General features: G+C 44.4%; 1 protein-coding gene across 1 annotated transcript in view; it reads right to left on the bottom strand.

The window, feature by feature from the left end:
- Positions 1–14222, bottom strand: part of LOC120043851 (homeobox protein cut-like 1) — a 231499-nt gene that overhangs the window by 37776 nt on the left and 179501 nt on the right. Inside the window, exon 9 of the mRNA XM_038988452.1 lies at positions 2053–2101. Coding sequence (XP_038844380.1) covers positions 2053–2101 — 49 coding nt within the window. The remainder of the gene's footprint in view (positions 1–2052; positions 2102–14222) is intronic.

The raw sequence follows: 14222 nt of genomic DNA, 5'->3' as shown, positions 1-14222 counted from the left end.
GCTCCCTTTAATTACGTGGTAGCCAGAGAAAAACAAGGTAAGCAGACACAGTAAAACCTTCAGGGAGATTTTACTTTTAAGAGTAGGTGTAGACTAATGTATATTGAAATGTGATGAAAACAGATACCCATACATTATAAAAATACTTTCAAAGAATACCATTTAACAGTGTGCACTACAGAAACATGTTTCTCTTCCATTGTCTCTCACATATACACTGTTACACAGCTACGTGACCATGATTGGAAGTGCTTGTACCACCATTTATAGCATGATGGAATGGCACTGCAACTTGCCCAGTCATTGGGAGGGGAGTGAATGAAGTGTCGTCTGTAGAAGGCTGACACCAGCGACCCCCCCCCCCCCCCCCCACCCACCACCACCTCAACCACTCTGTCTCTCTGATAGCAGATATGAGGAGTGTGTGTCTGCTGCGCCGAGGCGGATGAGACGGGTGATTACAAGAACAAAGTGACAGCGAGTGCGTGTGCACACACAGACACACAGTGCGGATCCACAGACGGGTGAGGAGAAGAACGGGAGCATGACAGCTGATAAGGGGAGACACGCGCCCAGAGTGGTACAGCTGACGGCACGACACCGTACTGCTCTGTTCTGTACTGCGGGATGGGGCCCTCATCTGTCTTGTGAAGGGCGGGCACAGCGAGAACGCCATAACTGGCATGTCATAGTGGGCTACAGTTGAAAATGACTGAGTTAGCCCTGCTAAGTGAAGACCTACCTGTACTATAAGGAAACCCTGGTGCTGGAGTGTTTCAGGTACTGCAGGGTTTTGTTCCAACCATGTCACCTGACAACTAATCACCTCACCAACTGAGCTAATAGATCAACATCAGTGACCGGCTTATTTCCAACTACCTGGTCCAAGACTTACAAACACAAAAATGTAAAAAGCTCCTTAAAAAAATAGTTTGTAAGTACAATTCCTCAAAAATATCTTAATATTGTTTTTCTTACAAACTTCTCAAATATTTTCTTACGAAATTCTTAACTATCTTCTTAAGATCATTTTTGCTAGGCAACCGATCTAGCTTGCTATCTAGCTAGCAATCATGTTAGCATATTTCTTACTGATATTATACTGCTCTAAAAAATGTTTTGGGTTTAAAATAATCAATACTGAAACTTTCAGATGAAGTGTGTGAGTGAATGAAACATGTTCAATTGCTTTTATTAGCTTATTCTCTCATTGCCCTGAGTTTAAGACCAGGGTTTAGCCATCTTGGAATTAAGAACATTTCCAAGAAGAAATCCATTAACTTCATTTTCAAGAATCTAATTTCTTCTGAACTTTGTACTTAACTAGAAACATAAGAAATAATGCAAGAACATTTCCAATAACCTTTTTGAAGAATAGCAACTTTGCTTAACTTTCTTCATAAGTCTATAGTTAAGGAAATAATTGAAATCTTGTGAATCAGGCCCTGGTCTCCAGCAGTCAACATTAACTTCATGCCAACCTGCTTGGATGACACACACAAACGGAACGCGTTCACATTCTAACTAATCTGATATAAACAAGATCACATGGTAACGGCTGCGGCGATAGTTTTCAACTGCAGACCCAAAGCCCATATAGAGTAATTACACTGCTGAGCATTATCTTGCCTTGACTTCTTGGCTGATATCAAAGGGTCGTCTCAGTGTAAATAATGGCTAATCACCACCGTGATGTGTCTGGGCGAAAAACATGGAGAAATACATTAAAGGAGGCCAAAGATAGAGGCAACGCCAGATTAGTCACACTGCAGAACCTCTAATAGCGCAGTCTTTGTGTGTCTTCATTGTTATTCAAGAGTTAGTTTCACTTAGATATATTTCCTTTCTCATATGACATTTATCTCATACTTCAGTATGTTACATACTTTGAGGAATAACATTTGGAATGCATTTGAAACAGAGCAACTCCTGTATCAAGCCGCTTATTCAGATACATTGAAACTAAGGCCAAAGGGTGTAAGAGTAGTATGTCTGTTTGAATCCTTTGATAGGATGGTTGTGAAGAGGTGTTAAGAACAGCCAGGAACTCACCTGATTGGCTCTCTCCAGGTCTGACATCACCACCTCAATCTCATTGGCCCTGCAGGAAGAAGAGGCACGCAATCAACAAGGAGGCAAACAACAATAGGCTTGGCACATAAGCAACAAGAGAAGTGATCACATGAGTGGGACTGAGTGTTTGCATGCCCTGTAACGTTCTGTAGGTGCATTTCCACACAATTGTGTATACATGTATACAATGTATATTTACATCCATGACTGGATTGTTACTGTGTAATATGTCCCTACTGTGTGTGTGTATGAGAGAGCGCGCGCCGTCCTCCAGAGTTGGCTTGCTGCTTGTTGCGTTTCCCCCTGGCCTGTCCCATTAAGCCCCTCTCAATTACACCCTAATCCTGCAGTCTCCCACCCTGCCACTGGGTCCCTTCCTGAGCCATGCGGACAAGCCCTGCCGTAAAACAGAGGGATTACACTAATATCGTCTTAATACACACTGATCTCATATCATATTTTTCCATTATGTTTAGCGCCGGGCTCAAGCTCACAAATGGCTTTCGGCTTAGGTGTTTATTCACATCTCTCCATGCTTAACCCCAGGGTTAAAGGGCCGCTCCGAGGGTTAGTATTATCCCCCACGTTATGCTCCTCCGCCAGCCACTGGACTAGTGTTCATAGTGACTCAATAGGATTTACTAGAGTCCGAACTGAATGTGCACGTTTGAATTTGACATTGATATTCACTTTTCGGCAATAGGGGAACAGGTGTTAAATCCACTCCAGCAAATAGAAACACTATGGCGTGTCAACCAATTGCAAGTGTGTGAGAGTGTGTTTGTTGGGACGACGGTGGTATTTCTACCCTTGGTTTTTTAAATTACCCTAGCCAGTCAGAATTGCAGGGCTCAGATAACAGTCTCCTCTCAGTGGGCCCCCTACATTTAGGCAGGCTCAGGCTGTGGCACCGCTCGCACGCCGAGTGGAGCCAAATGTTGCCATGCTTAATTTAATGGCAACATCTAATTACAGATAATAACGTTTAAATGCTTTTAATGATGTAAATTGGGTTTCGTGTCACATTTTAAGTGCACGGCATATTTGTAATGAGCGGGGATTATCATTGAGATGCATTGTTATTAATAATACACTGGAGATCAACTGCTTCTATAAAACATTGCAATGCTATACCGATACTGTTGTGGATGGAAACGACACACACGGGCCAATACAACCCCCTGGCTGCAGTCCAAATCATATAACATTACCTCTCCTCCACTGTTCAAAGCATTCTGTATTTGGACAACACAATCCAATTGGAAAAGCTGCTGGAGAGAAATATAAGGGCAAAGCTTTGTGATATTAACTAGATAGCCAGGTATAAACAGTGTGTGCTGCTCTTGATACTAATGCAACCCAAATATGATAGTTCAATCAAGGTACAGATGCAAAGTATTATGAAATACCTTTGGATTTGCCTGGATTTGAGAATTAGGGAAAGGAAATGCTGCTGTAACGCAGAGTGGAGGATCAGTGATTAGGTTTAAAGGGAAAAAATATATGTATTACCAGCGTGTGATCTGTGGTCATGGCACCGATGCACAATCCACCCCTAACCGGAGAAAGCAAATGAGTATATGTCGGAAGTGGGTAAATCAGGAATCCCTGATAATTAGGAATCTAAGGCTGAGACTCAGGGATGTAGAGCAGACAGGCAGCACCTTGTACGGAACTTTCCTTGGCTGCAACCGTGCCGAGTTCTCACAACATCCCCACACAGTAGTCCACTACCTGATCGCGGTAAAACCTTAGTAAGACCACAGTGAGAGAGAACAAACATCTCCCTTCCCTGTGTACAGTGAGCCACAGTGAACCGTATTCACACCGTACAGGCCCTGACCCCAGACTACAGAGGACCGGTGAGGCCTGGGCCTCTTGAATCCACTCCAAGGTGTTTGCCCTCTGCGCCTTAAGATGGGCTCTGCTGTGAAAACACGCTGATTAATGAAGTCCTTAAGGACGGAGTGTGAGCGGCGGGACACACCTGAAAACCTCCAATATCCCCTTTCCTGGAGGGTTTCCTGTCTTGGCGTCTGGTGGGGCTCCCAGACGGGAGGGTTGAGTAGTAGAGAGTGGTAGCTTTCTCTCTTCAAAATACATTAGCTAATGGCCAGAGGTTCAAGTTCAGGGGTTTGGATTCAAGTTTAAATTCACAGCTCTCAAGTGTTGAATATGGAACTGAAATGTCATGAAGTTATGAACAAGACTCCCAGCGACTTTGGGAACACTGCAGTAGGTCAAGGTGTTGGGGACTCCACAATTACTCTACAACTCATTCAAAAAGCTTAATCATAACTATGCAAATGTGCTGAATATGGTTTCATCCGTTGAGCTCACCCTGGATGCATTTTGAACCCAGATAGCTGACATTAAAATGTCACCACCTCAGCTGACTTAAACCAGAGTGAACCAAAGTTGTGCAGATGACGCCTGTAGCGGTGCTGGAGGTATGTGTGTGTTTTCTGGACTGAACTAGGGGCCGGGGCCCTCTCCTCTCTGCCCCTCTGACCTTTCCATCGCCAACGCCTGTCAGAAATTAGCTGTTAACCCCTCCGGTCAGGCTCTGTGGCCGGACGAGTCCGGAACACTACGATATGCCTCTGGTAATCCTTTCCATTTCCCCACTATCCCTCTCCCCCTCCATCTCTTCCCTTCATATCCTGTGCCCCCTTTCTCACAGCCCAATCCCCCTGGGCCAGCACGACATTTCACAGATTTAGCCCATTAGATTTTCATTTTCCTCCCTCTCTCTTTCAGCACAGTCTCTGTCGGCTTGGAGATGTTTGCTTTCCTCCCTTCTCTTTTTTTCCTCACTCACTCACTCACTCCTCTCTCTCTCTTCTGGTGGAGTTGCTTAACCTTTCTGCGACTGGAGAGGCAAAATGGCCCCCGGGGCTTGGTTCTTCTCGCTCTGTGTGTGTAGTGTGTAGTGTGTGTGTGTGTGTAGGAGGAGAGGAGGAGAATAGAAGGCCATGATAACGCGGCCATTCTTCACACTACTGTGGCCGGGCTGCTCGTCACAATATTGCTCTCTGCTTTTAATACAGTTTCCACCCACAACAACCACACAGACCCAGGAGACAATGATAATGTTGGAGCCTTAACACTCATCCACACAGCTAGCACAACCAATGCAGGAAGTAACATTTAGTAAAGCACCATTTTGGTCAAAACACCCTGAACCATTATTTTCCTATGTGCCAGGTTACAAAGTCCAGCGACATGAATGGGACGCGATATATCATACATACAAACGCTCCATATGACCCCATTCTTCCCGACATGGACAAAAAGACGTTAACATGTCTTCAGAGGGAAGAAATAGCATAGTGCTGATAAAGTATTGTTGCCCCGTTGATGTGCTCGCCCAAAATAGCGCTCTCGCTAACATCTGGAGTGAAACGCTCCAGTTCTGTCCGACTGGCGCTACAACACACACACACACACACACACACAAACTTGTTTTACTATCCTTGTGGGGACCAAACAAGTGATTCACATTCAAAATCCTATTATCCCTAACCCCTAAACCTAACCTTAACCCCTAACCCTAATTGTAACCCTAACCCTAAACCTAACCACTAAACGCAAAATAGCCTTTTTCTTTGTGGGGACCGGCAAAATGTCCCATCTTGTCCGAATGCTCCTTGTTTTACGAACCTTGTGAAGACTTCTGGTCCCCACAAGGATAGTAAAACCAAACACACACCACAGAGTGTGTTCTGCTGCCAGGCCTGCCATGCTCTGCTGCTGAATCTCTCTATCAATCCAGTGCTGTGTTTATACTGCTCCAGCCCCGGTGCTCTGCTTACTGTGTCACCGTGGGGGTTTGCAACAATATTGTCAAGGTCCACCTGTGCTGTCCTTCGTAGCATTGTAGAACACTATAAATAGGCTCTTTTGGGATGGCTCGCCAGTCCTAATGTAATAACTTAGAGGAAACGTGTGTGTGGTGTTCATTAGCCAGTCCCTGTTCTGCAGAAGCAGAAGGAGAGGAGGATATCTCATCTGACAGCAAGCCATTCTGGGTGTGATGGTGATGAGTGCAGGGACATGGGCTGTGGCATATCATAAAGCGAGGGAGAGACAGACAGAGAGAAGTAAGCAGTAAGAAAGAGAGGAGAGAGAGCGAGACCGAGAGAAAGAGTAAGCAAAGCAGAGATAGGAGAGACAGAATTGAGAATTGAGCGAGAGAGAGAGAGAAAAGGCCCATCCTAGCACGATGCCAAATCACAACACAATCAGGGCGCCAGGGAGCGAAGGGGCTCCGGCCGAGCAGAAACGACCACCGTCGTCAAAGGCAACCGCCAGCGCGCCCGAGACCATGTCACAGCACTGCGCGGGTGTCTGGATGGGACACACACACAACCCGCGTGTGACGGGTTGGGGGGATAGGCGTGAAGAAACCTGACATTTATCGGTTGAGGAAATGGGACTGACTGCTATCAGGGTTTGTGGCTTCTCATTGGAGCGCCTGTCGACATGCATCTCGAGCTCAACTCCCATAAATCCCCAGATCTCCCAGATACGCAGAAACAGACACTCTCACAAATTACATGGATAGGGCTGGGAATTGCGAGGGGCCTCAAGGTACAATATTATCATGATACTTAGGTGCCGATACGATATGTATTGCGAATCTCATGATTTTATATGTATTGTGATTCGGTATTGTGATTTTATAGCGATCCGATGTTCCAAATATACTGCTCACCATATGTCTGCTGCAGAGGGACAAGAGAGAGCCATGAGAAAACAAGTTTTGATCAGTAATGGAAAGAAAAGTGCTGAAAACAAAACCGGCACCCTATCTAAAAAGAAGATGGAGAACAAGTGATGAAGGAAAAATAGAGATTTGGTGCCAGTATAGCCAACTAGCGCAAAAATAATATTGCAATGTCAAAACGATACAATATATCGTCAAAAATAATATCCCGATATGTAACTGTATCGATTTTACCCCCCATCACTCGTGTACATACACATACTGTACACACAGCACCCCCTTCTCCGAACAGATACGCTCTAACATACCATCTCCATCTCTCTCCTCCTATCATTTCCTTTCCCTTCTTCCTCTTCCTTCTCTCCTCATCTATCCTCTTCTGTTGTTCTCTCCCTGTCTCACCTCCCCTCCCTCTCTCACCTCCCCTCCCTCTCACTCCCCCCTCCTCTACGCCCCACTCCTCCCTCCTCTCTCTCTGTGGGCCTGTCATGGTGCTAGGCTGATGTTATTAATGTGCACAGCTCTGGTGAGACTGAGGCCCTGCCTGCACCAGCTCAACTAGCTCTGGGCTCTGTGGACACACACACACAAGCACACACGCACCCCGTCTGTCTGCTCCGCTAAAGATGGAGACTGGGCAGGAGTGGGTGTGGGAGAGAATGGGCTCTCCATAGAACAGCTTGAGAGCGTGTGTGTGTGTGTAACACACACACAGAGAGAGAGGGGGAGAGAGTGTGATAGAGAGTACTATAAGCCCTCTATGGAACAGCTCAAGTGTGTGTGTGAGAGTCTGCATATACAGTGTCCTCAAAAAGTATTCATACCCTCACATTTTGTTGTGTTAGACAATTCAAAATGGATAAAATGCTCACTCATCCACACACAAAACCACATAATGATAAAGTGAAAACATGTTTTTTTTTTACTTTAATAAAAAAAATTTTTTTGTAAATGTATTGAAAATGAAATACTGAAATATCTCATTTACATAAGTATTTACACCCCTGAGTCAATACTTTGTAGAAACACCTTTGGTAGCAATTACAGCTGTGAGTCGTTCTTTGGTAAGTCTCTAAGAGCTTTTCACACCTACTGTAGATTGTGCAACAGTTGGCCATTATTATTTTCGAAATTCTTCAAGCTCTGTCAAATTGGTTGATAATTGTTAGACATCCATTTTCAGGTCTTACCATAGATTTTCAAGTAGATTTAAGTCAAAACTATAACTCGGCCACTCAGGAACATTCACTGTCTTCTTTGTAAGCAACTCCAGTGTAGATTTGGCCTTGTTTTTTAGGTTATTGTCCTGTTGAAAGGTGAATTGTGTGCATGGACCTCCTATGTTGAACATAATAAACGGCTCTCTTTTCACCGGATGTGTACCAAACTCACTAAAAGTGGCAGTAATAAAGCCTCTCTTGAAAAAGCCAAACCTTGACCCAGAAAATATAAAAAACTAAAATCGGCCTATATCACATTCTCCCGTTCCTCTCAAACATTTTAGAAAAAGCTGTTGCGCAGCAACTCACTGCCTTCCTGAAGACAAACAATGTATACGAAACGCTTCAGTCTGGTTTTAGACCCCATCATAGCACTGAGACTGCACTTGTGAAGGTGGTAAATTACCTTTTAATGGCGTCAGACCGAGGCTCTGCATCTGTCCTCGTGCTCCTAGACCTTAGTGCTTCTTTTGATACCATCGATAACCACATTCTTTTGGAGAGATTGGAAACCCAAATGGGTCTACACGGACAAGTTATGGCCTAGTTTAGATCTTATGTGTCGGAAAGATATCAGTTTGTCTCTGTGGATGGTTTGTCCTCTGACAAATCAACTGTACATTTCGGTGTTCCTCAAGGTTCCGTTTTAGGACCACTATTGTTTTCACTATATATTTTACCTCTTGGTGATGTCATTCAGAAACATAATGTTAACTTTCACTGCTATGCAGATGACACACAGCTGTACATTTCGATGAAACATGGTGAAGCCCCAAAATTGCCCTCGCTGGAAGCCTGTGTTTCAGACATAAGGAAGTGGATGGCTGCAAATGTTTTACTTTTAAACTCGGACAAAACAGAGATGCTTGTTCTAGGTCCCAAGAAACAAAGAGATCTTCTGTTGAATCTGACAATTAATCTTGATGGTTGTACAGTCGTCTCAAATAAAACTGAAGGACCTCGGCGTTACTCTGCACCCTGATCTCTCTTTTGACAAACATATCAAGACTGTTTCAAGGACAGCTTTTTTCCATCTACGTAACATTGCAAAAATCTGAAACTTTCTGTCCAAAAATTATGCAGAAAAATTCATCCATGCTTTTGTCACTTCTAGGTTAGACTACTGCAATGCTCTACTTTCTGGCTACCCGGATAAAGCACTAAATAAACTTCAGTTAGTGCTAAACACGGCTGCTAGAATCTTGACTAGAACCCAAATATTTGATCATATTACTCCAGTGCTAGCCTGTCTACACTGGCTTCCTGTTAATGGCAATGGCTGATTTCAAGGTTTTACTGCTAACCTACAAAGCATTACATGGGCTTGCTCCTACCTATCTTTCCGTTTTGGTCCTGCCGTACATACCTACACGTACACTACGGTCACAAGACGCAGGTCTCCTAACTGTCCCTAGAATTTCTAAGCAAACAGCTGGAGACAGGGCTTTCTCCTACAGAGCTCCATTTTTATGGAATGGTCTGCCTACCCATGTGAGAGACGCAGACTCGGTCTCAACTTTTAAATCTTTATTGAAGACTCATCTCTTCAGTAGGTCCTATGATTGAGTGTAGTCTGGCCCAGGAGTGTGAAGGTGAACGGAAAGGCTCTGGAGCAACGAACCGCCCTTGCTGTCCCTGCCTGGCCGGTTCCCCTCTCTCCACTGGGATTCTCTGCCTCTAACCCTATTACAGGGCTGAGTCACTGACTTATTGGTGCTCTTCCATGCCATCCCTAGGGGGGTTGCGTCACTTGAGTGGGTTGAGTCACTGACGTGATCTTCCTGTCTGGGTTGGCGCCCCCCCCCTTGGGTTGTGCCGTGGCGGAGATCATTGTGGGCTATACTCGGCCTTGTCTCAGGATGGTAAGTTGGTGGTTGATGATATCCCACTAGTGGTGTGGGGGCTGTACTTTGGCAAAGTGGGTGGGGTTATATCCTGCCTGTTTGGCCCTGTCCGGGGGTATCGTTGGGCCACAGTGTCTCCCGACCCCTCCTGTCTCAACCAGTATTTATGCTGCAGTAGTTTATGTGTTGGGGGGCTAGGGTCAGTCTGTTATATCTAGAGTATTTTTCCTGTCTTATCCGGTGTCCTGTGTGAATTTAAGTATGCTCTCTCTAATTCTTTCTTTCTCTCTTTCGCTCTCTCTCTCTCTGAGGACCTGAGCCCTAGGACCAGGCCTCAGGACTACCTGGCCTGATGACTCCTTGATGTCCCCAGTCCACCTGGCTGTGCTGCTGCTCCAGTTTCAACTGGTCTGCCTGCGGCTATGGAACCCTGACCTGTTCACCAGACGTGCTACCTGTCCCAGACCTGCTGTTTTCAACTCTCTAGAGACAGCAGGAGCGGTAGAGATACTCTGAATGATCGCCTATGAAAAGCCAGCTGATCTGTTGCACCCTCGACAACCACTGTGATTATTATTATTTGACCCTGCTGGTCATCTATGAACATTTGAACATCTTGGCCATGTTCTGTTATAATCTCCACCCGGCACAGACAGAAGAGGACTGGCCACCCCTCATAGCCTGGTTCTTCTCTAGGTTTCTTCCAAGGCCTTTACTAGGGAGTTTTTCCTAGTGCCCGTGCTTCTACACCTGCATTGCTTGCTGTTTGGGGTTTTAGGCTGCATTTCTGTACAGCACTTTGAGATATCAGCTGATGTAAGAAGGGCTTTATGAATACATTTGATTTTGATTTGATTTGAATAAATTTCCCAGTGTCTGGTGGAAACAGACTGAACCAGGTTTTCCTCTAGGATTTTTCCTGTGCTTAGCGCCATTTCGTTTCTAATTTATCCTGAAAAACTCGCCAGTCCTTAACGATTACAAGCATACCCATAACATGATGCAGCCACCACTATGCTTGAAAATATGAAGAGTGGTACTCAGTAATGTGTCGTATTAGATTTACCCAAACATAATGCGTTGAATTCAGGACAAAAAGTGAATTGCTTTACCACATTGTTTGCAGTATTACTTTAGTGCCTTGATGGAAAAAGGATGAATGTTTTAGAATATTATATTCTGTACAGGCTTCCGTCTTTTCACTCTGTCAATTAAGTTAGTAATGTTGAATAACTAATGTTGTTGATCCATCCTCAGTTTTCGCCTATCAGTTTTCACCATTGGCCTCATGTTGAAATCACTGAGCGGTTTCCTTCCTCTCTGGCAAATGAGTTAGGAAGGACGCCTGTAGCTTTGTAGTGACTGGGTGTATTGAACACCATCCAATGTGTAATTAATAACCACCATGCTCAAAGGGATATTCAATGTCTGCTTTTTAAAATGTTATTTTACCTATCCTACCAATAGGTGCCCTATTTTGCGATGCAAACAAAATGTGAAGGCACTGTATGTACAGTTGAAGTCGGATGTTTACATACACTTAGGTTGGAGTCATTAAAACTCTCTTTTCAACCACTCCACAAATGTCTTGTCAACAAACTATAGTTTTGGCAAGTCGATTGGGACATCTACTTTGTGCATGACACAAGTAATTTTTCCAACAATTGTTTACAGACAGATTATTTCACTTATAATTCACTGTATCATAATTCCAGTGGGTCAGAAGTTTACATACACCGAGTTGACTGTGCCTTTAAACAGCTTAGAAAATTCCAGAAAATGATGTCATGGCTTTAGAAGCTTCTGATAGGCTAATTGACATAATTTGAGTCAATTGGAGGTGTACCTCTGGATGTTTAAGGCCTACCTTCAAACTCGTTGCTTCTTTGCTTGACATCATGGGAAAATCAAAAGAAATCAGCCAAGACCTCAGCAAAATAATTGTAGACCTCCACAAGTCTGGTTCATCCTTGGGAGCAATTTCCAAACGCCTGAAGGTACCACGTTCATCTGTACAAACAATAGTACGCAAGTATAAACACCATGGGACCAAGCAGCCGTCATACCGCTCAGGAAGGAGACGCGCTCTGTCTCCTAGAGATGAACGTACTTTGGTGCGAAAAGTGCAAATCAATCCCAGAACAGCAGCGAAGGACCTTGTGAAGATGCTGGAGGAAACAGGTACAAAAGTATCTATATCCACAGTAAAACGAGTCCTTTATGGACATAACCTGAAAGGCCGCTCAGCAAGGAAGAAGCCACTGCTCCAAAACCGCCATAAAAAAGCCAGACTACGGTTTGCAACTGCACATGGGGACAAAGATCATACTTTTTGGAGAAATGTCCTCTGGTCTGATGAAACAAAAATAGAACTCTTTGGCCATAATGACCATTGTTATGCTTGGAGGAAAAAGGGGGAGGCTTGCAAGCCGAAGAACACCATCCCAACCGTGAAGCACGGGGTGGCAGCATCATGTTGTGGGGGTGCTTTGCTGCAGGAGGGACTGGTGCACTTCACAAAATAGATGGCATCATGAGAAGGAAAATTATGTGGATATATTGAAGCAACATCTAAAGACATCAGTAAGGAAGTTAAAGCTTGGTCACAAATGGGTCTTCCAAATGGACAATGACCCCAAGCATACTTCCAAAGTTGTGGCAAAATGGCTTAAGGACAACATTGTCAAGGTATTGGAGTGGCCACCACAAAAAGCGTGTGCGAGCAAGGCCTACAAACCTGACTCAGTTACACCAGCTCTGTCAGGAGGAATGGGCCAAAATTCACCCAACTTGTGGAAGGCTACCCGAAACGTTTGACCCAAGTTAAACAATTTAAAGGCAACGCTACCAAATACTAATTGAGTGTATGTAAACTTCTGACCCACTGGGAATATGATGAAAGAAAATATTAAATATATCATTCTCTCTACTATTATTCTGACATTCCACATTCTTAAAATAAAGTGGTGATCCTAACTGACGTAAGACAGGGAATTTTTACTAGGATTAAATGTCAGCAATTGTGAAAAGCTGAGTTTAAATGTATTTGGCTAAGGTGTATATAAACTTCCGACTTCAACTGTATGTGTGTGAGATAGCGAGAGTATGGCCCTCTGTCAAAGCGCCAGAGCTGCTATGTGCGGAGACTTCTCAATCAATAGGACACAAAAACACAGACGGGCGCGCTCAAAGAGCCCAGCTCGCCATGATCTAAGACCTCTCCCATCAAATCTGGGCTGAGGAGAAGCAAGAGACTGCGGTTTTCTTAACCACACACACACACACACACACACAGCACTTGCAATGAGGTCACATAGGGTGTGTGAGAGTGGGGGTGAGTGTGTGTGTGTGATTGTATATGTGTGTCTGGGGTGAGGAGCCAGGTACGTCAAAACCCACTGGATGACGGATTCATTCTCAGTTCAAACAAAGTATTTTACAGGAACATGATGTACTATGGGTGAAGTTTTCACCAGAACTAATTCCATCTAAAGGAGCCAATTGAGCATGAAAAAGTAGTGCCTAGACTGAGGCGCAGGTTATATCACCCAACCCCCTTTGCTCAGCAAGTGGAGGAAAAGTGCCCTGACAGCTGGAGCCACCTGGGCAGCTGAGTGTGTCTTCACAGCCCCCCCCCACACCACACACTTCCCCAGGTGTTCAGTCAGCCTCTCCCCTGTACAGTTGGCCTGACACTGCAGTCACTAGCTATTCTACTCACTGGCCTACTTTTTCTCTCACCGTCTCTTTCTCCCTCTCCATCACGCTCTACCTTGCTCTCTCTACTTATTCTACCTCTTACAGAATGGGGCTGAGGATGCATGAAACACACACACACACACACACACACACACACACACACACATATAGTCACGCAAGCACACACATCTTGTACATTCACCTGCACACACACAAACAGCAAACACGCATGTACTGTACACACATCCGCACACACACAAATTCAAAGTGTTTCCCCTGTATTCATTGAATTGTTGCCGCCATTATTTCTTTGGAAATACATTTTCGGGATAGAAAAATGCTTCCCGTTTAAAACATAAATGACTAAACCCAGACACAGAGTATGTAGAAAAGATAATTGAACTATATATCTTTATTATAATATCATATTTGAGAACAAGAAATCACCCAAATAAAAGATAGACAAAACATTGCATTTAGGAATATTTTTGGCATGGCTGGATTACTGAAGGGGCATGCGGGGTACATAACCAGAGGCCATAATGTTCGAGCATAAGAACACAGAAACAGCCATGGCAAAATGCGTAGAATTGCATGAAATTAGCGGTCACACCGCAACATTTCCTCTCAGCTCCACGGACAGCACATTTTCCTCTC

Source organism: Salvelinus namaycush, chromosome 3 (genome assembly GCF_016432855.1).
Source record: "Salvelinus namaycush isolate Seneca chromosome 3, SaNama_1.0, whole genome shotgun sequence".
Taxonomy (NCBI): domain Eukaryota; kingdom Metazoa; phylum Chordata; class Actinopteri; order Salmoniformes; family Salmonidae; genus Salvelinus; species Salvelinus namaycush.
The sequence above is the reverse complement of the archived record's forward strand: the minus strand, read 5'-3'. Positions and strand labels throughout refer to the sequence as shown.